Source organism: Hypomesus nipponensis, chromosome 12, assembly GCF_054491055.1.
Source record: "Hypomesus nipponensis isolate SF chromosome 12, ASM5449105v1, whole genome shotgun sequence".
Taxonomy (NCBI): domain Eukaryota; kingdom Metazoa; phylum Chordata; class Actinopteri; order Osmeriformes; family Osmeridae; genus Hypomesus; species Hypomesus nipponensis.
Genome location: NC_140372.1, coordinates 14,016,714 through 14,040,440, shown reverse-complemented (window position 1 = coordinate 14,040,440; position 23,727 = coordinate 14,016,714). Strand labels below are relative to the sequence as shown.

At 46.8% G+C, this 23,727-nt stretch overlaps 1 protein-coding gene across 1 annotated transcript; it reads right to left on the bottom strand.

Annotated features, from left to right (window-relative positions):
- Positions 1 to 3,986: 3,986 nt before the first annotated feature.
- stk11ip (serine/threonine kinase 11 interacting protein) lies at positions 3,987 to 22,153 on the bottom strand. The gene is given in 27 exon segments (XM_084667851.1): positions 3,987 to 5,542; positions 5,687 to 5,913; positions 6,752 to 6,834; positions 8,012 to 8,096; positions 11,530 to 11,711; positions 12,264 to 12,361; positions 12,887 to 12,996; positions 13,559 to 13,865; positions 13,973 to 14,151; positions 15,527 to 15,752; positions 16,270 to 16,380; positions 16,550 to 16,761; positions 16,933 to 17,025; positions 17,028 to 17,396; positions 17,516 to 17,597; positions 18,196 to 18,366; positions 18,649 to 18,690; positions 18,788 to 18,877; positions 19,198 to 19,301; positions 19,601 to 19,730; positions 19,976 to 20,047; positions 20,155 to 20,262; positions 20,439 to 20,534; positions 20,857 to 20,931; positions 21,249 to 21,451; positions 21,599 to 21,669; positions 22,017 to 22,153. Coding segments are annotated over 26 exon segments (3,663 nt in total). The 5' UTR covers position 21,669; positions 22,017 to 22,153; the 3' UTR covers positions 3,987 to 5,404.
- Between the last annotated feature and the right edge of the window lie 1,574 nt (positions 22,154 to 23,727).

Genomic DNA, 23,727 nt, shown 5'->3' with positions numbered 1-23,727 from the left:
AAAAGACTCCATCTCAACCAGTCAAGAAAAAACAAAATATAAAACGTCCTTAGAACTTGATACAGCTTATATGAGACTGTTGTGAAAGAGCAAGGATATATGGTACAATGAGGGTTTAGTTGCTGGAGGTCCACACAGCTGTGGAACTTTTGGCATCAGGCTACGAGTTGTGGGAACATGGAGAGGGCTGCACATGAGCACAGATGTGTGAACATGGCAACATGACCGTGTTACATTCTATACATGACATGTATAGAAGGCTCAGTAAAGTAGGAAGTGTTGATCTGTGTCTGTGTGCCTCACCATGTTACGGGATGTAGGTTAAATGAAAACGTTCATTGTAAAATAATGTGATTTCAATTACGGGCTCTCAACTTTTATCAAAAGTTTGGCGTGAGATTACCATACCTGTCAATGTTTTGGTGTGGGCGGGCGGTGGGTGCTGCTAGTGTTTCTGATTGGCTGGTAAGTGGCATTTAACTCGAGACAGCTGTAAACTTGGCAGTAAACTTGCCTGCGCCTCGTCCGTTAATTGTATATAGCAAATTATCCCTTACTTCTCAGCATGAGAAATACGGTGTTGCGCCAAATTATCTACTGCTAAACATGAAGCTATAGCTTGTAAATCATGGTTCATAATATGAATATATTAATAACATTACAGTTTTTACAGTCGCTAGGACACATTTCTCAATACTTATGTAACCTTTTCAAAACTCTTCACACAGTTCTCCTAACCAACTGTCAGCTCAGCACAGCAGTTAATTTCCCATTCAAAATCCACAAAAACTACCGAATCACTTCATACATGTCTCAAATCAACAAATTCTTCCATAACACTAGCTAAGGCTGACAGCCAACAAACATACTTTGTCACCCACAAAACAATGACTTAAAAATCACTAACAACAGGTAGCATTATACAATGTTTTCTTATTTAAAACAAGGACACCTCTCTACTGTTTAGAATTCACTGCAATATATGTTTCAATATGTTGTATATCTTCCTTTTTTTTCTCACTAATTCCAGAATACAAGAATTTTACAGTAAGAGGTCAGTGCAAGCATGATGAGGAATTAGCTGGAATACAGGCTAAATCCCAGCAACAGTGACATGCACCTGTTGAGTTGGCAGCCTTAACACTGCAGATGTGAAAACCAGTCTGAAAGCTTCCAGAATGCATATGCCTGTGCCAATACACAGTATGTTCACCATATGCCATCTCACACAGTGGTCTGTTTCCTCCTGGATGAAATGTTCATATTAACTACGAAACTGCTGTCTATTTTTTGCCGACTTTTTAGCTGTTTGCCAGTGCACCGCCCTGGTATGGATGAAAATCTGACTGACTCACAGGGGTGTGATACAAGATGGAACAGGTCAAAAGATGTGTCTCAAGGTTTCACATAAAAGTTGACTCAACTCATGTGTTGAGTCAAGAAACAACAATAATGTGTATATGAATTAATACGGCCTATTCTTGGTTTTGCAACAGGGTATTTGGGTTCTCATAGGGTATGTGGTTTGAATACCATCAGTCACACCTTGAAAGTTGGCGCAAACAGATCTATTTTACTTGAAGTTTAGTTTATTAATCTAATCCTGCAATGGAGACAACTCTAAGAAAAGCACTTTCAACATACATTGTGTTGGTGCCAATCTTTTTGGAGAGCATATGACGTTTCATTTATTCTATCCACACCTGGATGAACATTGGAGGAGACACACATGCATATCAAGGACCCTCACTGGGCCCTAGACAATATAAATGAAACACTGGTTCATTCTGTTGACAGAAAATGAACAGGATTCACTGCATAGTCTCTTCCTGAGATAACAATACTGTCTAATCCTGAGGTAACACTGCTGTCTAATCCTGAGGTAATACTGCAGTTTAATCCTGAGATAACACTGCTGCTTAATCCTGAGGTAACACTGCTGCCTAATCCTGAGATAACACTGCTGCCTAATCCTGAGGTAACACTGCTGCTTAATCCTGAGGTAACACTACTGTCTAATCCTGAGATAACACTGCGGCCTAATCCTAAAATAAAACTGCTGTTTAATCCTAAAGCAACACAATACAGAGGCTCCATTACTGCAGTGCTGGATATGCCTCTCTTAGATTTGACCAGTTGATGATAATGTGATCATTTGGGGTGGATTAGATGGTGTGTTTGTGAGCCACTGAGATATAATTTATAATATATATTATTATGTATTTTTTTTTACAATAAAGAACTGCAGTGTTATCCTGGGGCAACACAGCACATGGGACCCATCAGAGCTTGGTGACAGCATACCCATCTGGGGTGTATTACAGTTTTTTACAGTCGCTAGGACACATTTCTCAATACTTAAGTCACTTTTTCAAAACTCTCCACATCGTTCTCCTAACCAACATTCAGCTTGGTACAGCAGTTAATTTCACATTCAAAATGCACAAAAAACTACCGAATCACTTCATACATGTCTCAATTCAACTCATTCTTCCATAACACTAGCTAAGGTTGACAGCCAACAAACATACTTTGTCACCCACAAAACAATGACCTAAAAATCACTAACAACAGGTAGCATTATACAATGTTGTCTTATGTAAAACAAGGACACCTTTCTACTTTTTAGAATTCACTGCAATATGTTACTGGAATGAATCAGACATGATGCAGTATGCTTCTGTATGTTGTATATCTTTCTTTTTTTTCTCACTGGTAATTTCAGAATACAAGAATTTGTATACACACCATCCACTGATACAGATACAATAGGAATGCTACTGTAATCATCTGCATTTGGCCATAGGTTCTCATCCACATCACATCTTATGTCATCTAAGGCAATACACCTAGGAAAGAATCTTCTGGCATGCCTGATCCATCCCTGACAATGTCCAGGCATCCAGCATTCATTGCGTCCAGGAGGTACATTAGATCATGTGGATGGTGGTCATACAGTAAACCTTCCACCTCCATGAGGAACATAATGATTATATGGGGTTGAGGAATGGAGAGTAAGGTGGGAAGAAAAGTGACACCATTCTGGGATGGACTGCAAACCACTCAGTGACTGCACGGGAGTGGTGAAATGCCACATTGTCCCATCCAAATGTTGTCTGATTTCTTCTCTCTGCATCCCTTTCCTCACCAAGCCCAACCCTTCCATAGAGATCATTTTATAGCATTTTATTTTTTCATTCAAAATATATTTCATTACAATATTACTGTAGAAATTTAGCAAATGTCTGTCTTATTCAGTTTTGTATTATGTTATTGTTTTGAACTGAAGTTTAACAGTTTTGAAAACAGTTTGTTAGAATGTGCAAATTGGCCTGTAGGTACATAAAGTTTTGGTAGTTGTTGTGTCGAAGTGAGAAAATAATGAATGTAATTTGAAAGATGTGGTCATTGAATGCATTTTGTGCCAAAACAATGATAAATGATCCACAGTTTAGCCCACGTGTACTTTTGTTGTGCTCACTGTGTGAAGAGTTTTGAAAACGTGACTTAAGTATTGAGAAATGTGTCCTAGCGACTGTAAAAAACTGTAAGGGGAAACCATAGATATTTGTAAGTATGAAGTGTTCCTTTTCTAACGTTATGTTGGGACCAATGAGAACCCCCCAGAGAGCTCAGAGATAATAAAACTCTTTTTAGTGTCTCTTCTCACATTGTCCCTCTTTTTTTCTATACAGTTTATCTTTCTAGTTGAATCCCTTTCTCATTCCACTTTAGTAGGATTTTCACACTGCATAGTCTTAGCCCAGGGCTATCCTTAGCCCTAGGCCAATGTGGGGCTAAGATTGCTTTTAGCCCTGGGCTAAGTGCAGTGTGAAAAGCCTATCGAACCCTATCATCCTTTCTCGATTTATCCAACTCGTTATCTTCCTTACCCCTCAAGCTCTATCATTTGTCCTTGCTTTCCTCTTTCCATTCTCCATTACATGAAACAGGACTCTCACAAAGAAAGCACAATGGCAGAGGTATCATCATCAGATATGTATATTTTTATTCATAAAAAAGCAACAATAAAATCATGTTTATTTCCCAATATGATTACTGTACTAACAGTCAATAAATAAAGTTACATCTGTCAAATTGGACTTTTAACAGCACTATTAACAACAACTGAATTCATTTAACATTTAAACAATGGAACGAGTAATTTCAGAGGGACATGATTACGCAGGACTCAATGTATACAGTACTGTACTCCGGAATATGAACTGTAACTGGTACAATACCAGTTCGAGCTGACGGATAAATTAAACATTTCCCTCAGTAAAACAAGTTGAGTCATCAAAATGCTATATCCAGTTACAGTTATTTAATTCTAAATTAGGCTTTTTCCCCTGTGCTGCATGTCTAGGTCCAATTGAAATGGACCACATCACCTTCCACCCTCCATGTCCCAAGAAACATTTAACAATCAGCAGTTCCAACCCAAATCTGATGTCCACCAAAACACAAAAGGACAGTCTAATGTCAGGCAGCTGTGGTAGGGTTGCAGCTCTCTGCACCCTCCGTTTATCTTGATTATCCACTCACAACTAGCTGTTTTGCCAAGTAAAAAAATGAGTCAGTTTACTGTGTATCCTATCAGGGACACTTAACAGAGTTTTAAAACTGAAGTTTTAAAGACCAGACACAGAATGTATAATGACCCATTTTGTTTGCTTTACTCACAGTGCACAGAAGAGACCCTGATTAAAGAGAAGAAGAAGCCCCCCCCTGTCGGACACCCCCCGGTTCGCCTCATTGGACGGCTCGCGCCGAGCGCGTGATGTCACAACTCACTGCACACACTGAGGTCACAGTCTGTTGGGTCTGACTGGCTGAGGAATGGGCTCAGATCTTTCACACACATTCTTTCTCTCTCTCACACACACATACTCTCTTTCTCACTCACACACACACACACACACACACACACACACACACACACACACACACACACACACACACACACACACACACACACACACACACCTCTAGCCCACGCTTGCTGCTCAAATAACAAACACACTCCAACACGAGACAGCTTTAGGTGCTGTAGGACATTATACTAAAGGAGCATTAGAACCAAGGGGGCATTAGACCAAAAGAACATTCTACCAATAAAACATTAGACTAGTCGAACATCATCCATTAAATAAGACAATTATAATGTGTGAGGAGCAGCAAAAGGAGAAGGCACTTTCTTTGTGGACGGCGTTCAGAGTAGAACATAACAGATCGGGAATCAGTACTTTTGTTCTTGGATTCTTTTTGTCCTCGTCTGCCCAAAACAGACAACTTGAAGAGCTAGCGCATGTCTTAAATTGAAGAACTAAAGATCATTTCAGGGACAGTGTCCATGGACAGAAAAATAGCAGGGAGGGCAGTGAAAGTCCGCACACAAACTTCAGGTAGGTCCCTGCAGGCTGGTGGTGAGTTTGACTCCAAACATGGTTTCCCACTGGGCTCGTACCCAGACCAGCAAACCCTGGACCTGCTCTGGGCTTTCCGAGCTCAGACGCCATGTCTTCTCCTGCTTCAAGATCTGCAGAGGACACACACACAATGAAAAGCAAGCAGTTTACGGTTGGCCTGCCGGCCAAAGTTCATCCTCTGTCGATGTTCTAAACAAGTATGTTCAAAACTATTTATGTCCAGTTCCTGGTCACAAGCCAGGCCCCAATCTAACCTCATCGTACAGCTGAATGTCCACTTTGCAGGGGTCACATGACCACAGGAGGACCGAGCTGACGCAGCTGATTGGCTGGGTCTCCTGGACAGTGACCCGCCCACTGCAGGGCTCTCCATTTTCATTGGCCAAGGGATTGGGCAAGCTCTTGCTCCACTGGTGATCTTCGTTGAGAAGGTACAGGGTTTCTCTTGTTGCCAAAACAGTTAGGGGGCTCATACTATCCTCTAATGAAGGAAGGGAGAGAGGGATGGATGGAAGAAGGAAGGAAGGAAGGGGAGAGACAGGGAGAGAGACCGTGTGAGTATGAGGATAATGGGAGCATTTCGAATGTAGAGGCATGACAAACTGTCGCGCAGTCCACCGAAACACACAAACACTGGTTTCCAGGCACGCTAAAAGAAACAGATCTCTCATTTTCCCCCCTTTCCCTCCCTCTACCACCCCCTCATCTCTACGTCTACCCCCCCCCCCCCCCCCCACCCCTCTCTGCTTCTTGATGTGACCCATATCAATAATGAGCATCCCCGCACCAGGAATGAGAGCGGTCTGGTCTGGCTGTCGGCGTTCCGTCCAGAGACAGAGCCACCAGGACGAGGGCTCCCGCACGACTAGAGTCAAGGAGAGGGAAGGAGGTGAGAGGGGAGAAGGACAGGTGGGGGTGGAAAGAAGAAAAAAGGACAGGACGGGACAGAGGAAGAGGAGAGGGATGCTGTCTATACTGTGCGCCAACGTTTCCCTGTCCAACGCTGAGCTCCGTGAAATGACATACATTTCCCCCCCTCTTCCCCGTTTCTTGCGATGGTTACGTTTTCTTGCGTGTGGTTTTGGGAGAGGTAGGCACAGAGCTGAAGTTGGGAGCAAGGAGCAGAGCAGGTCAGCGCTTGTTTCACCTAGAGTTCACACATTCCTCCAGCTACACAGCACATAACCCGGAGCTACGCTTTGTGGCACTTTACCAAATTTCCCCCGCCTTGGGGATTAAGAAAGTGTTCTCTTATCTAAGATGGAAACCAGCCACACACACACAATTAAACTGTAACACACACACACACACACACACACCTTGATGGAGATACGCCAGGAGATAGAAGAACTGAAGCTGGCCTTCTTCCACATCCGTCTGCATGTCCTCACACACCAGAGACCTGGGGAAAATACACACACACACACACACACACACACACACACACACACGTTAGCTCCTACCTGGCACACAGATACACACACACATGCACACCACCTGCATACAAAACAAACACACGTCTACAAATAATTTAATTGCTCATTCACATGTGATACTGAGGGAATCAAACTGTTGGTTTAAGCAATTCCAACGTGAAGCTGACAGATCACTGACATGCCTGTGAAATGGCACAGCTAGTTTTTTGCATTGTATAATTAAAAGGGGGGTGGAAATGCCTTACAGACGGCAGTAATGATTCTAAATTGTTTTTCTGATAGTTTATAAGTGTGTGTGAGTGTGTATGTGTCTTAAGTTTGTTCATATCCACACAGCCCCCTCGGGCAGTGCACAAAGAACGTTCCGCAAGTGTGTCTAGGGTTTCAAAATGGCCGCGGTTGAGCTTGTTTTGAGCGTGTTTAGCGTCCGCTGGTTGTGTGGTATGTGGTGCAGTGAGGTGAGCCAGGTGTTGACTGTGTTCAGAATGTTCTGGAACCAGAACCCGCAGGGACTGTTGAGCAGAGCAGAGAGGATGAGGAGACCATCAACAACAAGGCAGACGCGTTTCATCCAAGCTCAGGTGTTTAGGAGGCACACAGTGAGAGTGTATTCAAGGATTTAACGGCGCGTGTAGTGGTAACAGAGGCACTGGCCATACTACACGAGAAAAAGACAAACTGTTGTTTTGTTTTTATTTCTCAAGTGGTGGTTGAGAAATAGGTGCATGGTATGCCCATGAAAGTGTTTATATACTCTGTTTACCTCAACGTACCCTCAACACCGCATGTGGGCATCTGGCTTCGATACACACACACACACACACACACACACACACGCGCACAGACAGACAGACATGACTACCGCAGAGGTGTGTCCATCAGGTGTCTAACAGCAAACAGGAACACATCTCCTGCAGAGCTGTCATGCATCGTTCATTAGCATTTAGCGCTGTGCTAACGTCACGGCCTCTCACACGTGAAACCAACTAGCGTGCGGTTTAGCAGCTCGTTAACAGGGCTAGCTTAACGCTAACGAGGGCTGCCAACGCATGGGACCACATCTCCATCCCAGTCCCAGGAAGACAAACTCATCAGTCCAGATGGATAGGACTGTCTGTGTGTGTGTGTGTGTGTGTGTTGTACCAGAGGTGATGCTGGGTGGTGAGTCTGGTGGTGGATATGGACTTGAGCTTGCTGTTGGATTTGGAAGCCAGCTCCCGGACCACACCTGGAGAGAGGAGAACAACAGGATCAAGGGGGGAGGTCAGATGGCTGAGCGACGGCTGACGTTGTGTCCTTGGGCGAGGCACTTCAACCCAACTTGCCTCGGAAAGAATGTCCCTGTACTTACTGTAAGTCGCTCGGGATAAGAGCGTCTGCTAAATGACTAAATGTAGACAGGATGATCTAGGAATTCACTGAGCTGTCCTGCAGTCCTGTAAGGGTTGGGGGCTCTCCCAGCAGGTTGAAGGTGAGTGTGTTTGTTTGTTTGTGTGTTTGTGTGTATGCAGTTTGAGACACCAATCGCAGGTCCCTGGCAGTAGGTCTGATTACAACCTCATACAACCTGGAGAGAGAGAGAGCGAGGGGAGAGAGAGAGAGGCGAGAGAAGAGAGAGAGGACAAACAAGAGCGATTGTGTCTGCGTGCGAGTAGGTGTGCATGCGTAACGGGGACACGAGCGGTGAACAGCGTCTTCAGCAGCTGAATGGGCTGAACCCGATAGGGGTCGGAGACACAGCATGAACGGACGGAGGAAGCAACACAACACCAAAACAGGACAGGCTCACCTCACCGACACGCTCGGCTCTGCCTCACGAGGGCTGAGCCTGTTGTTTACAGCTCTTTCTAGTGGCGCGCGCGCACGCACGCACGCGGGGTCCTGTATTCGGATTCCCATCAGCCAGTGGGACACCGACACCCAACACAACCTCACTCAGATAAGCCAATCCCAAACCAGATGACAAACACTGAGGAATGTGTCTAATGAGGGGTGTAGAGGGCGGAGGCTAAGCTATCTGGACGATGCCAGATCCTTTTCAGGCTGACGGCACGGATAGAAGGATAGGACCGGATAATACTCAACAGAACCGGATGGGACAGGGTCGAACGGGATAGGACAGGATGGGACAGGGAGGCACAGGATAGGACAGGACAGGATAGCACATGATAAGCCAGAATAGTAGTTGATAGGACGGAAAAGCACAGGATATACCTCCTCCTGCTGGGGACCTCCCCCTACCTCCCCCAGCCTTCACCAGCCTCCCCCAGCCTCTTCGATACCCCTGCTTATTTACACAGGGCATACTTGGACTCCTTCGGTGTCTGCTAGGGGGGGAAACCTAACACCTTAGACTGATCAAAACAAAGCAGTACAGGCCTGTTGGGAGCAGAGAGCGTGAGAGAGAGAAAGAGCGAAAGGAAGAAGAAGAAAGAAAGCGAGAGCTGCAGAGAGGAGTGCACGCGTTCACCTAATTAAAACGTACTCGAACGGCGATGTTCTGAAAATAGCCTGACTCAGCCTGATACGGCAATCAAACTTGTCCGTTTGGTCTTCTCCACCTCTGAAAAGCTCAGCCCCTCTCCGCACTGAACGTTCCCCGATGTCTTTCCTATAACATTGATGCTGAGGCCCTCGAGGGTTAAACACATCCTTTGTGACAGTGGCCAGATTGGATACTATCACACCGCCACAAGACTACCCGTAACAAGATCTGGCCAAGTGACAGCAACATCCCTCCCTCCCAAACCACAAAGTGGAGTTTCCTGCGGTGTTGAAAAACGATTTTGCTACGGTCAAATGATCTTTCGGTTCTTCTTTAGAGACTAAATGTTACAACAGCTGTTAAGAGAGACTATTCGGAGTTCATAATGCCTAGTTCTGGTTTCCTTCAGAGGGAGGAGGGGGTAAATGGTGTGTGTGCGTGCGCAGAGCCACATAACCGGACATGCAGCCCTGACAAGGATCCATGATATTATGTTGCATAGCATTTATGCCAACCAGAGTATGTTTTAAAACCCACACACCACCCTTAGGCCATTAAACGTCATAAACCCTATTCCTCCGTCTTGTACGAGGCCCCCCAAAAAAACAGACAACAAATGATATTTTAGGACCCGTTGGTTTTCTGCCAACCGACTAGCTGTCGGTTCTATTGACTGTGGGCTGTGAATGGGAGTCGGCTCTGACCCACAGCAGACCTGGGTCCTGTGGTCTTGGTGAAGGACGTTCCGGAGCTGTTCTCGTGAAGGCAGAGAGGAAGATGAGTGACTTACATTTACACAAACAGGCCTAGGCTTAACCCGATAGAGACACACAGTGGATACCCACCCTCCCTCCCTCCCTCCCTCCCTCCCTCCCTCCCTCCCTCCCTCCCTCCCTCCCTCCCTCCCTCCTCTCTCTGTCTGTCTGTCTGTCTGCCTTTAACTGCTTCAACAACAGCAGAGAGAGGGACAAGCTAGAGGGCAACCCGTCGGGATTCAAACACTTGTCTTTGTGCGTTACGGCACCATCAAAATTCCCTCGACTCGCCAGTTGTTTGGTGGTGTCAGTGTACGCGGTTTTATCTCAGACTAAATAAACGTTTGTTCTCTTCTCCATCTCTGTCACACTTGAAAGTGCCACTGTGGAGAAGATAAACTCTGAAAAGACCGTTAACCTACAGGAGAGACTGTGATCACCAACTGTGTCAATAGGCCAAGATAAGAAGGTTCAAGGTCAGCTCTAAGTTCAGACACAGTGGACAACATGGATGTTATCAAAGTAAGGTGATATCACACCCTAAATCATTATTATACTACTAAGGCAACAAACATTTCCGAAGCTGTTAGCACCACTTGAGGAACACAAAATAAATAGTAGAGAAGTAGACAGAGAGCGATAAAGAGATCCAAGCAGAGAGAGAACGAGTGAAACAGAGAGACAAGGGGAAAGGCTGATTTGATCAGGTTTCCTCAGATTCTGGTCTTGTTTTGCTGTGGCTGGTTAGAGTTTGGTGACTGTCTGCCTGTGGTTTACACTGTGTGTGTGTGTGTGTGTGTGTAGATGTGTGCGTGTATGATGGGAGAGTATGTGTGTGTGTGATGTGAGTGTGAGTAGATGTTTGTGTGTTGGAGTAGTTGCGAGTCTGCGTGCGTTTGTGTGAGTGTCTTTGTTAGTGAAGATGTGAGTGTGTGTGTGTGAAGTGCGTGTGTGGTGCGCGAGTAGTTGTGAGTCTGCATGTGTGTAGATGTGCGCCATGGGCGTGTGAAACAGAGAGAGTGGGATATGTTTTACGTCTGAATTGCTCCGTGTGTGTGTGTGTGTGTGTGTGTGTGTGTGTGGAGGACATTCTGTCTTAAGTCTGAGCTGGAGTTAGATCCTCTCTGATCTCCATTCCCCCGAGGAAAGGTCCTCCATTCATCACATAAAGCTACAGCAGATGGGGAGAGTGTGTGCGCGTGTGTGTGTGTGTGTGTGTGTGTGTGTGTGTGTGTGTGTGTGTGAGAGCGAGAGACAATGAGTCTCTGTATTCCGTATTAAACATACATGAAGGCTATTTCTTTTCCATGTGCTGGATCATATGTGCTGTATGCGTGCCAACCAGGTGATGGAAGTACTATTCTGCACATGTGTGTGCTTGTGTGAGAGAGATGGAGTGCGTGTGCGTGAGAGGGTCTTGCCTGTGAGAAGACCAAAGAAGCGTTTGCAACGCGCACTGTCACGGATAAGCAGCGTGTAGGCCACGCCCCCTTCCTCAAACTCCATGTGGATGCTCTGGGAGCCAAGCCCCACCTCCAGGTAACTCAGCTCTGTGATTGGATGGCTCTCCCTCTTCTGCAGCCAATCAGTTGGCGGCTGCCCTCTGTTGGGGACGACGACGACGAAGAATTAGAACGTTCATGGTGGACATTCCCATGAGCTCGGTCATCCTAGAGCAGGGGTGCTCAACCCTGGTCCTCGAGAGCCCCTGTCCTGCATGTTCTAGATGTTTCCCTGCTCCAGCACACCTGATTCAAATGAATGGTCATTACCTGGCTTCCACAGAGCTTGATAACGACCCATTCATTTGAATCAGGTGTGCTGGAGCAGGGAAACATCTAAAACATGCAGGACAGGGGCTCTCGAGGACCAGGATTGAACACCCCTGTCCTAGAACATACATGCACGCACACACACACACACACACACACTCCCATCTCAGTTTGAGACTGTCTGAAGAGAATCCTTGAAGATGTATGTCTTCATCTATCCATCTAATACCCACCGCTTCAAAGACACGGGTCGTTCATTTGACAAGGACTATATTCCAATCAGAAATTAAATAATTATAAGTCATTAGTGAATTATAAGAATTATAATAATATAATAATAGTCCTACTTGACACCAGTATTGGACATATGACAGCTCACTCACTGCATCAGTGATGTCATCTCTAGGAAGTACATGCGCTGGTTGGACACCACTAGGAGAGAGGGGAACTCTTCAGGATCACCAAACTTCACCGTGGTCATCTGCAAAACAACCAAGGATCTAGACATATCAGAGAGAACTCCACGACGAAGTCTGAGTCTATTAGTGACTGTGAAATCTTCAACAAAGATTCCATACGTTTTAAGATCGGTCAAGGAAATACATTATTAGTACTTTTTTATAATAATGTTTTCTTTTTATATTCAAAACATAAACCGTGACCTGTAGTGTTTCTGGAGATGAACATAGTCGAAAGTAGTTCTTTGGGGCATGTAAGGACAAGGATTCGTCAAAAGACCAATTATTCTCTCTTTCTGTCAAACAGCTATGACAGTTAAAATAATTGGATAAATACAGATGAATATGAACCTGGAGCTCCTCTCCTGCTCTGTCCGCTTGTGTTTACTTCACTACTGCAGTTCCTCCCCTCCCCCTACAGTTCAGTACAAACTTGCCTCCGTTGTCTATTGTCTCCTGCTACGTTTTGTAGCTGATCTCTAAACTCACCCAAGCGGTGGACAGCTAGCAGCTACCTCACTAAATCCATTATTAGCAGGTCCGCTAACCTTGAGAAAGGAGTGGAGTTCCTCCTCTTCCTCAAACACCTCCATGTCTAGGAAGAGCTTCAGCCGATGGTCCACTGCCTCGTAGTCCTCAGACAGCAGGTCTAAATGGCCTGCAACATGCAGACGCCATTTAGCTTAGCATTACACACCCTTCACTTGAACACCGGTTAGCTTAGCATCACACACCCTTCACAGGGACACAAGTTAGCTTAGCATTACACACCTCTCACAGAGACACCGGTTAGCTTAGCAACACGTACACTTCACAAGGATGGCAGTTAGCTTAGCACAAGACATAACACGCAAACATGCTGGCAGCTCGAATGTGAGGCTCTGCCACTGAGTGTGTGATTTAGAAGGTCAGGTTACATGTTCTCAGTGCTGTGACAAAAGAGGACAGACGATACTGCAGGAGGGTCTGTTACCACCCCCGGTGTCTTTTCTCACTCTGCCCATCTTTCTTTTGTCCTCATCTTTTGTTCTCTGTATTCACAGTGTTCGTCTCTTCCGTCTGTTCTTGCTCTCTTTTTGCTCTCTCTCCCCCCCCCCCTTCCCCCTTCTCTCCCATCACTTCCAATCACGACTGCTATCTGTCTTGGAAGTGTTGTTGCAATATGGTCCAGCAAGCCAGCGAGCAAAAAAAATGACACAAAAAATGGTTTATGGACTAACCGGGACTGGTTTTGTGTGCCTTGCTGGTGTGGTTGTGGTCCTGGGTCGGGATCAGGGCTCCAGCTGGAGGGGTAGCAGAGTACTGGTAGCTCCCTGCTAGCTCCTCTCTACTCTGGTCGCCTGTGCTGTAGAAGCTGACAGGCTTAGAGAGGCTCCGGTCCACCCAGGTGTCCACGACTCCCTCCCCGCTGAAGAAGCTGCTTTCCTCGGCCGTGACGAAGGAGGCGCTGGGGTCCTCTATGGAGGTGGAGGGGGGGTCCAGGAGAGGGCTAGCCCTGGCAGAGGAGGTGTCATCTGAGCTGAGATCCTGAGGAGAGAGGGTGGAGTGAAGGAGAGATTTTGAACTCCTCAAATTGAAGATGAAACTGCTATTAGAACGACAGCTTCCATTAACGGAAAAAATCTCAAATGAACCTTGCTGCCACGATAACCATGTTGCGGCGTATCAACGTGGTCAAAGGTGAAGTGTCGCGCGGCGGTGTCCTGCTCTGATTGGACAGGCGTGCTGGTGGAAGGAGCTGATTGTCCAGTCAGCTGAACCACATGATTGCTGGTACACTCCGGACAGACGGTTCCACTTCCTGGTGAAGCTGCTGTGGAACAGGAAACAGGAAGCATGTTACAAAGAAGTTTTAGATGAGTTAAAGATTCTGCCTGGACTTCCACAAAGTTGCCTCCAGTCACTAACCAATAATTGTTACATCTTTTGTCACTTACTTAAATATATAGATATATATATATTCCCAGTCAGGAAATATACAAATAAAGAGATTATGAATATATTTGTAAATGATTGATAATATCGTCTCATAACTCTCCACATAATTCATTATGTGGAGACGACCCAGTCACGGTTATGGAAGGTGTGTACTGCGGTCTGCATGGAAGCTCTCATTTCATGATGATCATAAAGCAGCTTGTTGCTTGTCTTAAAGCACAAAGGGGCGGTTAGCTCGCAAACACTCAGCCACAACCCCAGGGCTCCACTCCAGACACAGGACAACACAGGAGAAGCCTCGACATGTGTTCAACAAAGCCCTCACAAACCGTCAACAGGTTAGGACAGGCCCTAACACCAGGTCTGGGCTGATGACAGGGAAGGAGAGAAGGAGGGTGGAGCAAATCTTCTCTCCCGCTTCTTTCATTATAGGCTAAATACAGCCCATAGACTAGATAGATCCTGCAGGAACAGATCTTGTGCTGATTGTAGGGGGGTTCTAGGAACCTTCTTTATGGAGGTTCCCAGAACTCTTCTCCTCCTACGTGTCCCCTGTTGCGTGGGACGTCCCCAGGCCTGGTAAGCTGCTCTGGTGGGGCCAGCGGAGAGCCATCTCTGGGATCTCCCATCAAGACGTCGGGGTGACTCATCACGCCTATCTGATATAGACAACTCCAATCTTAGGACACACCAAACAATCTGGTGGTTCTTGTTTGAATTCGACTCATGGTGCAGATTTCATGTAACGCTTGCGAAAGAGCGCCGACGGAACAAGATGTGATCCTCTTTTTCTCACGCTGTGCTATGTAATATTGCAGTTGAGATGAGTTGAGATTGTTGCACTGTAGTTGAGATATTATAGTCATAGTGTCTAGTAAAATACAGACCATTCCATGGCACTTACCACTGAAATACTGTTTTTAACCAAGCATGTCTGATCGTACTTTCTAAACGTCTTATTTGTAGGCGCTTTGGATAAAAGTGCCTGCTATATGAATAACTGTGAGGGCTTATTATGAGTCTGATGTGAAAACAGGGGTTAAAGGGCATGAGTTGAGGTCTCGACAAAGTCATGAAATCTGGAGTGACATCTGACCCTCGGGCCTCTTGGTCATTAGGGTCTGGAATGAGACAGCACAGCCTTTTTCAGGCTGCAATGATGGTCAGTCTGTGTGTTAAAGTATATGTGTGTGTGTGCGTGTGTATGTGCGTGTCTTTACGGTATGCAAGTGGTTATGCTGGTCTCTTACCAGTTCCCTCAAGCCTCTGTTCTTCCTCCTTCTCTTCCTCCTCCAGGTGGTCCCCTCCTTCATGCAGGGCTCCTCTCCCCCGTCCTCTCCCTCCCTTCTCCTCCTCCCTGCCCAGGCTGAACTCTGACCCGCAGCGGAGACACTGCAGGCGGACACGGCCAGGGCGACCCTCGGAGACACGCCTCTCGTTCTCTTCCGAAACCCGTGATAGGACATCGCTGAGCGCCTAGCAACATGAATGACACAACACCGTTCAGGATTTCAAAAGCAAAGTGCTTCTGGCTGCCCAACCCTGCTCCTGGAGAGGTCTTCCTGGAACCAGCCCTAACCTGACAGACCTCATCCAAATAACTAACTGGGGAATGTGTTGAGTCAGGTTAGCTACAGCTGGGGTTGGACTGTAACCCTACAGGTACAGGTTATCTCTCTGGGTTAGAGTGCAAACCAACAGGAGGGTTTCTCTCCAGGAGCAGGGTTCTGGTGTTAACCTACAGGAGGGTATCTCTCCAGGAATAGGGTTAGAGTGTAACCCTACAGGTAGGGTATCTACACATGAATAGAATTGGAAAGGCTTGCTGTTGTATTTTATTTTATTTTGAAATGTATTTTTTTTTACAAGCAAAAAAACTAAGGGATCATTTGTTTGGCTAAATCCACATGATGACAACAGGCATCCAAGGTCAACAGATAAATCCTATGCCGCTCTTTTCTAGGAAACAGAAACAGGTGTGTGTGTGTTTTACCTCCAGAGCCTGCTGAGGGTGGTCGTCCAGCATGACGTAGCGTCTCCTCCTCCTCTCTCTGCTGATGTAGCGGAAGAAGAGCTCCAGGGAGGGAAGAACCTTCTCCACCTCCTGGGAGAACGAGAGGAGGGAGGGGACAAAGAGTGAAAGGGAGAGACAGTAAGAGGGCTGAGGTCAAATATGTATTTGTGTATTTTTCGATTCATCGATTGAGCTTCTTTTTTTTGGGGTGTGTGTGTGCGTGCGCATCTCCCCTCGTCCCCTTCCCCTCTGTTCTCACCCCTTCCGTCCAGCGGGCTTCCGAGGTCGTGACCTTCCCCAGACAGTCCAGCTCCAGGCGGGCTCTCTCCTGACCTCGGTGCATGTCCACCTCCAGGAGCAGACCCTGCTTGACCCGCAGGAACACGGGGTGAGACGCCTCCCTCCCCGCCCTTCCCCCCCCTTCCTCCCCCTCGGACAGCACTCCCACCAGCAGGGGGGGGCAGAGGTCCACTGAAGGGAGCAGAGAGAGACGGAGAGGATAAATGGTGAACGAGAGGAAAGAAGAAAGGGAGAGAGAGACCACGCAGCCACACAGGACAGAGAGAATTGTTTTTATCCAGTGGGACACGACTACCATGACTCACAACGGGACACGCAACAAACGACCTCAGAGAATCCCACCTCCTAGCTCCTCCTCTTCCTCCTCACACACGTCTCCACTTCCTCCCTCCATCGTCGACGACCCCTGACCCTCCACCAGGCTGCTGTCCAGGGGGACTCGGTGTGTCCGAGGCTGTGACCGGACCACTGCAGGGTGGACTCCGTCTCCAGCTCTGCGTCCGCCCCCGAGGCCTCCTCTCTGGGTTCGGACGAGAGCAGGGGCGGGGGCAGGACCTGTGGGAGCTCCGTGAGGGGTGAGGGCTGTGTAAAGGGCGCGGGGGTGGGCGGGGAAGGGGTGGCGTGGAGACCGTTGGTCAGTTGCTGGACCAGGGGAGCAGGTTTGCCGGGTTGGTCCGGGGTGGCAGAGCTCGTGGTGGTGGGTGGCGCCCCCTCCAGGTGGTGCTGGTAGCGCAGCCACTCCTCCCCCAGCTGCTCCCTGAAACTATCCATGCGCTCAATCTCCTTCTGGTGAGGGAGCTGCATGTCTGAGGGAGGGAAGGAGAAGGTTAGAAGAACACGCACGCACACACCCGGACACATACGTTAACAGCTGATACACGCACACCTGGACACGTGCATGTCAAAAGGAGACAGACAGACTCACCTTGTGCAGACGACTGTCTCCTAGGTTCGTAGTCCGTGTCACTCGGTTCGGATATGCTAGCTCTCCTCACTCTAACTTTGCTCTGAAACAAGACGGGTTAGTGTTACTCGGGTTTAACACACGTGTGGAAGAAATTTAGATTTCCTGTGTGCTTACATTATTCACTAATCAAGAGAACTAGTCGTTGGATACTAGTTAGTATGTTCTCATGTAAGCTTGCTATTAATAAGAGTAGATTGTGTCAGGGTTAATAGATGTTTGAGATCAGGAGAAAGTACTGGCTAAATGGTCCTTGTCATGACTACAAGGAGAGCTCCAACTATGACCTCTCTAGTCTGAGTGGTCATGTGTGGGGAGCTGTGAATCTCTTTCTCTGAGACTGTTGTAACGTCATTACTGCCCGACTGTCACTATATATGTTTACATTCTTGTGCCCTATAAAAGATGGTCCTCCGGCCTTCAGAGCGGAGAGAGACTTGATTGAGACCTAAGCCTGGTGTTGTGTTGTCATTTATTGTCAGAGGTCTGGTTTTCTTTCCCAATCTGCAGATTGATAAATACTTATTAAAATCCAGAACTCAACTGAACTTAGTCACTCCGTTGATGAAGAGACGGACAAAACACTTTCTTCATCACGCACATGCTTTTGACACACATGTTTGTTACACACACACACTCACTTTGGCTTTCTTCTTGCGAAGTCTGGTCACTGCAACCTCACCAACCGATAGGCTGTCACTCAACTCCCCGCCTCCGCTCGACATTTCCTGGTTACCACGTTCTGCTGCCATGACGACCGGGGGTAAACCCTGGGCCTGGGTCATTATCATCTGTCCCGGTTTGGGCAGAACCTTGCAAGGTGGTGGTGAGTAAATATTTGATATCACCTTTAAGTTTTGTCACAGAAACATACAGTACTGTGCAAAAGTCCTAGGGATCCATTAGAGTCTTACATTAATTATGACAACAACAAAAATCTTTTTTTTGTCTTTCAGATTTGTTCAGTTGTGTGTTTCCTAAAGTATTTTTTGCGTTCCTTTTTTTGTTGTGCCTAAGATGTTGCACATTGTAATCTCTCTTTATACAACTCCAGATAAGCCATCAGAGCTAGACGCAAGCAACACAGCACTTACTGATAGCTCAGAAGAGGAGAGTGGGGTGCCATCCAGCTTGAGCTGCAGGAGAGAGAGGGAAAGAGCAAAAGAAAGAGGGTTAAGATTTAGAAGACATACATACTACATTTTCAACACCACTCCTCCCTCCCAGACACACCCTGAGGTAGGCAGCTTTGGGGGAGAGATGGCGGATGGTGCTGGCCCTGTGTCCTCTCTGGAAGTACAGGGGGTTCCCCTCCAGAGTCAGCTACAGGGGAGAGGAAGGGGGGGGGGGGAGAGAGAGAGAGAGAGAGAGAGAGAGAGAGAGAGAGAGAGAGAGAGAGAGAGAGAGAGAAAGAGAGACGGAGAGAGAGAGAGAGAGAGAGAGAGAGAGAGAGAGAGAAAGAAAGAGAGAGAGAGAGAGAGAGAGAGAGAGAGAGAGAGAGAGAGAGAGAGAGAGAGAGAGAGAAAGAAAGAGAGACAGAGACAGAGAGAAAGAGAGAGAGAGAGAGAGATTATTCGTCATGAGATTAAAAAACAGATGAAAAAAACACATCAATTGACATCACCGAGCGACGTGTGTGTCACCGTGTTGAGGCAGTGCAGCAGAGACAGAGGAGCCAGCTGAGAGTGCTCCATCAAAAGGTTGTAGGCCAGATCCAGGTGCTGTAGAGAACACAGCTGCTCCACACCTACACACACACACACATACAGGAAGAAAGACATACAGGCAGGGAAATCGTGAGAGAGACAAGCAGACAGATGGATACACAGATAGGACACAATACGGGGTTCTGACAGTTTGTGTTTCTGGGCAATAACAGATGCTCTACTTCCTGTTTATATGTTTGTATGATACCCCCTGCTGTCAGCAAACAAAGTCAGTCCCTGACTGAGACTCAACATAGTACGAGACTTGAAAGCGACACTGCTCTACTCCATTTGCTCAATCCTACTCTGCCCTACCCTGCTCTGCATGCTTGTTGCGTACCATTGATGGTTTCCAGCTCGTTATTCCTGAGGATGAGAGTGAGGAGTTTGGCCCTGGAGGTGAAGCCCAGCACAGGTGTCCTCTGGAGGCAGTTATAGCCCAGGTTCAGATGCTCCAACTCACTGAGGGGCTGTGTGGGAAAGAGGACGACCAGGAAAACAGAGGGAAAGACAGAGAGGGAGGGGAGGACGGAGAGAATGAGGAAGGGAGTGGGAGAGAAAAAAAGACGTCTTACAGATTTGAAATCCATTTTTCAACATTCAAGACTGCAAAGTCATGTTCATTCCTGTTTTCGCCGCAACGTCATCGGTTGAATACATCATCTCCTACCGAGGCAGGTTCTGGACACAAACAACAGCATGAGCACCAGCCTACCTTGAGGAACTCTGCACATTCCTGGATCTTGTTGTGGCTCAGGTCCAGGTACTTGAGAACATTCAACAGACTCTGGAGGAATAGAGGAGGTCAAGGAAGGATGCTCTGAGTGGGAGCTTGCATGCGTGTGGTGGTTCTGTGTGTGGTGTGTGTGTGGTGTGTGTGAGTGAGCGTCTCACCAGGGACTCGTCCAGACAGACGATGGAGTTGTAGCTGAAGTTGAGTGTGTGCAGCTCCAGCCATGGCAGTGCAGAGCTGAGGTCACCGCCACATAGAGACAGCAGTTCCTGTAGCACAACATGGAAGAACAGTCAACACACACGCACACAGCTTCCTCTCACCTATTTAAACGTGTGTAAGTGTAGTCTTTCTCTAAGCATGTGTGTGAGTGTGTGTGTGTGCGTATGCACACGTGTGTGTGTGTGTGTGTGTGAGCATATGTGTGTGCGTGAGTGTGTCGTACCTCCAGAGAGCTGAGGCTCTTTGAGCAGGTGAACACCTCCAGCTGGGAGTAGACTCCCCTCAGCCCCTCCAGACAGTGAGGGGGAACACGCTTCAACTGCAGACCGAGAAAGGCAGGTAAACTAGACCGGGCTCAACTGTAAACTGACCATTACACAGACAGCTCTCTGTCCTGTCAACTGGGGGGGGCCAGGCTGGGGCCACTTGTACTGTTAAGAGGGGCCATGTTTATAATTATTCAGACACTACATTTATGGGGGCCACAAGAGGGTCCAAGCTTATGTCAAAGGGAGAACTGGCCACCTCTGCCCCCCTGCCCCCCCTGTCCCCCTCCCCAGTACCACCCCTGGTCCTTTAAAAGGAAGGGAGACCATGACTGAGCACAGTCTATCTCATTTGAAGATTCACAGGAGCTGTACCTCTAAGTGCTTGAGAGACTTGAAGGGGAAGATTTTCACCACAGACTGCAGCCTTGTCCCAGGGGTGCTGATGAGCTGTGAGATGCAGAAGAATAAAGGCGGGCACATCACGGACGAGGTTTAATGGCAGCACCTAGTGGTGAAATGCATTCAACTACATCCTATTGAGCTAGCCTTTATTGTGAAAAATATGTTTGGGGCCAAATGAGATGGCGTGATTGAAAACGCATGCTAGTTAAGCAATGTAGCTCCAGCCAAGTACCTCACAAGTTAGCATTCTGTTTGGACCGAGGTTAGAAGTGTAACTTAAGCATTAGACCAGGCAGAGTAAACCTAACCCCCCCCCACCCCCCAACCCCCACCCCCACCCCCAGAGCGACAACAGAACCCACTTTCAGGGAGACGGTTTTCTGCAACACGTCGAACAGAAACTGCAGTTGCAGGAGGGAGTCTGTGTCTGCAGGGTGGGAGGGTAGGGCCAGGAAACCGTGCTGCTGGGTCCTAGAGAGCAGGTACTGCTCAAACAGACAGGTCAGGTGCTGCAGACTGCTGGTCTGGAGGGTCAAGGTGCTGCTGCCTGCCAGGACGGAGTCACCTGGGGGGGGATGTCAGTAAGAACCGTAAGAATCATGTAAGTGGATATGAGGAGAGGATAGAGATGAGGAGAGGAATAGACAGGGAAAAGGTGGGAAAAGGCCATAGAAAAGGAATGGAAAGGAGTAGATGTGAGGTTAAGATGTACCATCATTCCGTAGGAGTGTGGCCAAACTGTGAACCAGAGTCGCCCGGCTCCCGGGTCGAGACCCCACCATCCTAAACATGAAGCAAGACAGTGACACATCGAATACATGACAACATTCAATCAACACAAGCAGCTTGTTGCAATAGCTACGCAGACACTTGTGAGCATTTACACTGCACTCAATTTGCCTTGACGTTTGCACTTCCTGAGTGACATCCATAAAAGCTAGCCTCCCGTTTCTGTTAACGGTAGTAACTGCTTTATTAAAGAACTACTAGTAATACGCCACAGTAGAACCGTTTGTATAGACGTCGGTGGCTTTTGAGCCAGCGAAGGTGTTAACAATTCAGTATCTGTACACAGCTAATTGAGAAGCTAATTACTAATCTATGTTTAAGAAAAGACCACATAACTCTACCTTTGCCAGTTTATGTGAACACGGAAACCATCAATGTTTGTTGTTGACCGCAGGCAACACTACCGTTATCATGACGAATGTCAACTTCTGATGTACTCTGACTCAGTCGTTGTTGACGTCTCTGGTTTCTGGTCACATGAAGGGTTTTCGAGACATCTACGGTGGCCCTAACATGCCAAATCAAACAACTCATCAAACGAGAGCCATACTTGTATGTTTTTTGTAGGCTTGAACATCGGACGTAACGTTAAATAAAAATCACGAGGGTACTTTCAATCACTGAGTTTAAGAGACATTTTCTAATTGATTGTCTCTTTTAGGGGTTTTCTTTAACAAAAGGGGGCGCCAAACTCCATCAAATGGTGCAAGTGTGCTGCTCTAAACTAAATCGAGGACACAAGAGCGCTAGTCTGTCTCTGTGATGGTGACCTGTAATGCGGAAATTAGGCCTGGTGAAGACGATTGCTTGTCGGTTAGATGAGCGTCAATGCAACATATACGTTGAAGGCAATGTGTGGAGTAAACGCAATCTTTTTTTTCAAAGCTGTGCTTTGAAAACAGATATATTACTTCTCTTACTTGTTCCACCTTTTCTACCCAAGTTTCCTAATTAGCTTGACTTAAAAACATTCATCTCTTGTTGCATGGTAACAAAAACACACACACAGTATTTTTTTCCATTATGAGCTTGTGATGTGGAGCTGTTTCCATGTTAAGATTTATACACAGCAATTTGGTAAACATTTCCATTCAGAGAGATGCAACAGAAAATGCACAAAACACACACAGCACAATTGCACGCTTGCAAACACCCTCACACACAAAGGCACACACACACACACCGAGCATGGACTAAAAGGAGTGAGGGTTCGTTTCCAAACTTCTAAGATGCTCTACTCAAGCATTATGGCACTCTGTTATGGAAAAACATAGAAAAACAAGCATCTGACCTTATAGACGAGGTGGTCCTCATTCATTATATGACATTGTTACAACATCAAATCACAATGGAAACATGATTTACCCCCTCTAATCTACTCTGAAGGTTGAGGCTGCAGTGGTTACATGTGCTTGGTTTGGGGTTGCCTTTGAATGCTGGGAGAGGAACACAAATACACAATACACAGGTTGTTTAGATGGAATCGCATGAGAAGTGCGTGTGTGTGTGAGTGAGTGCATGCAATGTGTTTGTGTGTGTGTGTGTGTGTGTGTGTGTGTGTGTGAGTGAGTGAAATGGTCTCTAAATTTCAACCCCACCACCCCCAACAGTGCTTTCTTAGTGGCCCAGTCTGCGAAAAGTCAATTAGCTCTAATCAAGGACCATCACTAAACCATACAACTCCTTCATTGTCAAAATCTGCTAACATCAAGGAGGAGTGCATGGGGCTTTTACTGCAGCCCCCAAGGCAATCACAAGGACAAAGCTGTCCTGTTGGAGGAGAAGGAAAGGGGAGATAGAGAAGAGACATGGAGAGGGAGTGCAGTAAGAGCAGGAGAAAAATGATGGGAAGTTAAAAAAAGTGGAGATGAAATGAGGAAAATGGATAGGGGAGGCATATGGAGACATGGAGCCTAATGCAAGACAGATAACTGTAAATTCAAACTTACAGTGCATGTCACTATGTGACAGTGTTTTGTGGGTTGTAATTATATAGTTCACAAGAGGTCACAAGGTCAAACTGATTAGAACTGTTCTTCTCAAAATTGCCCC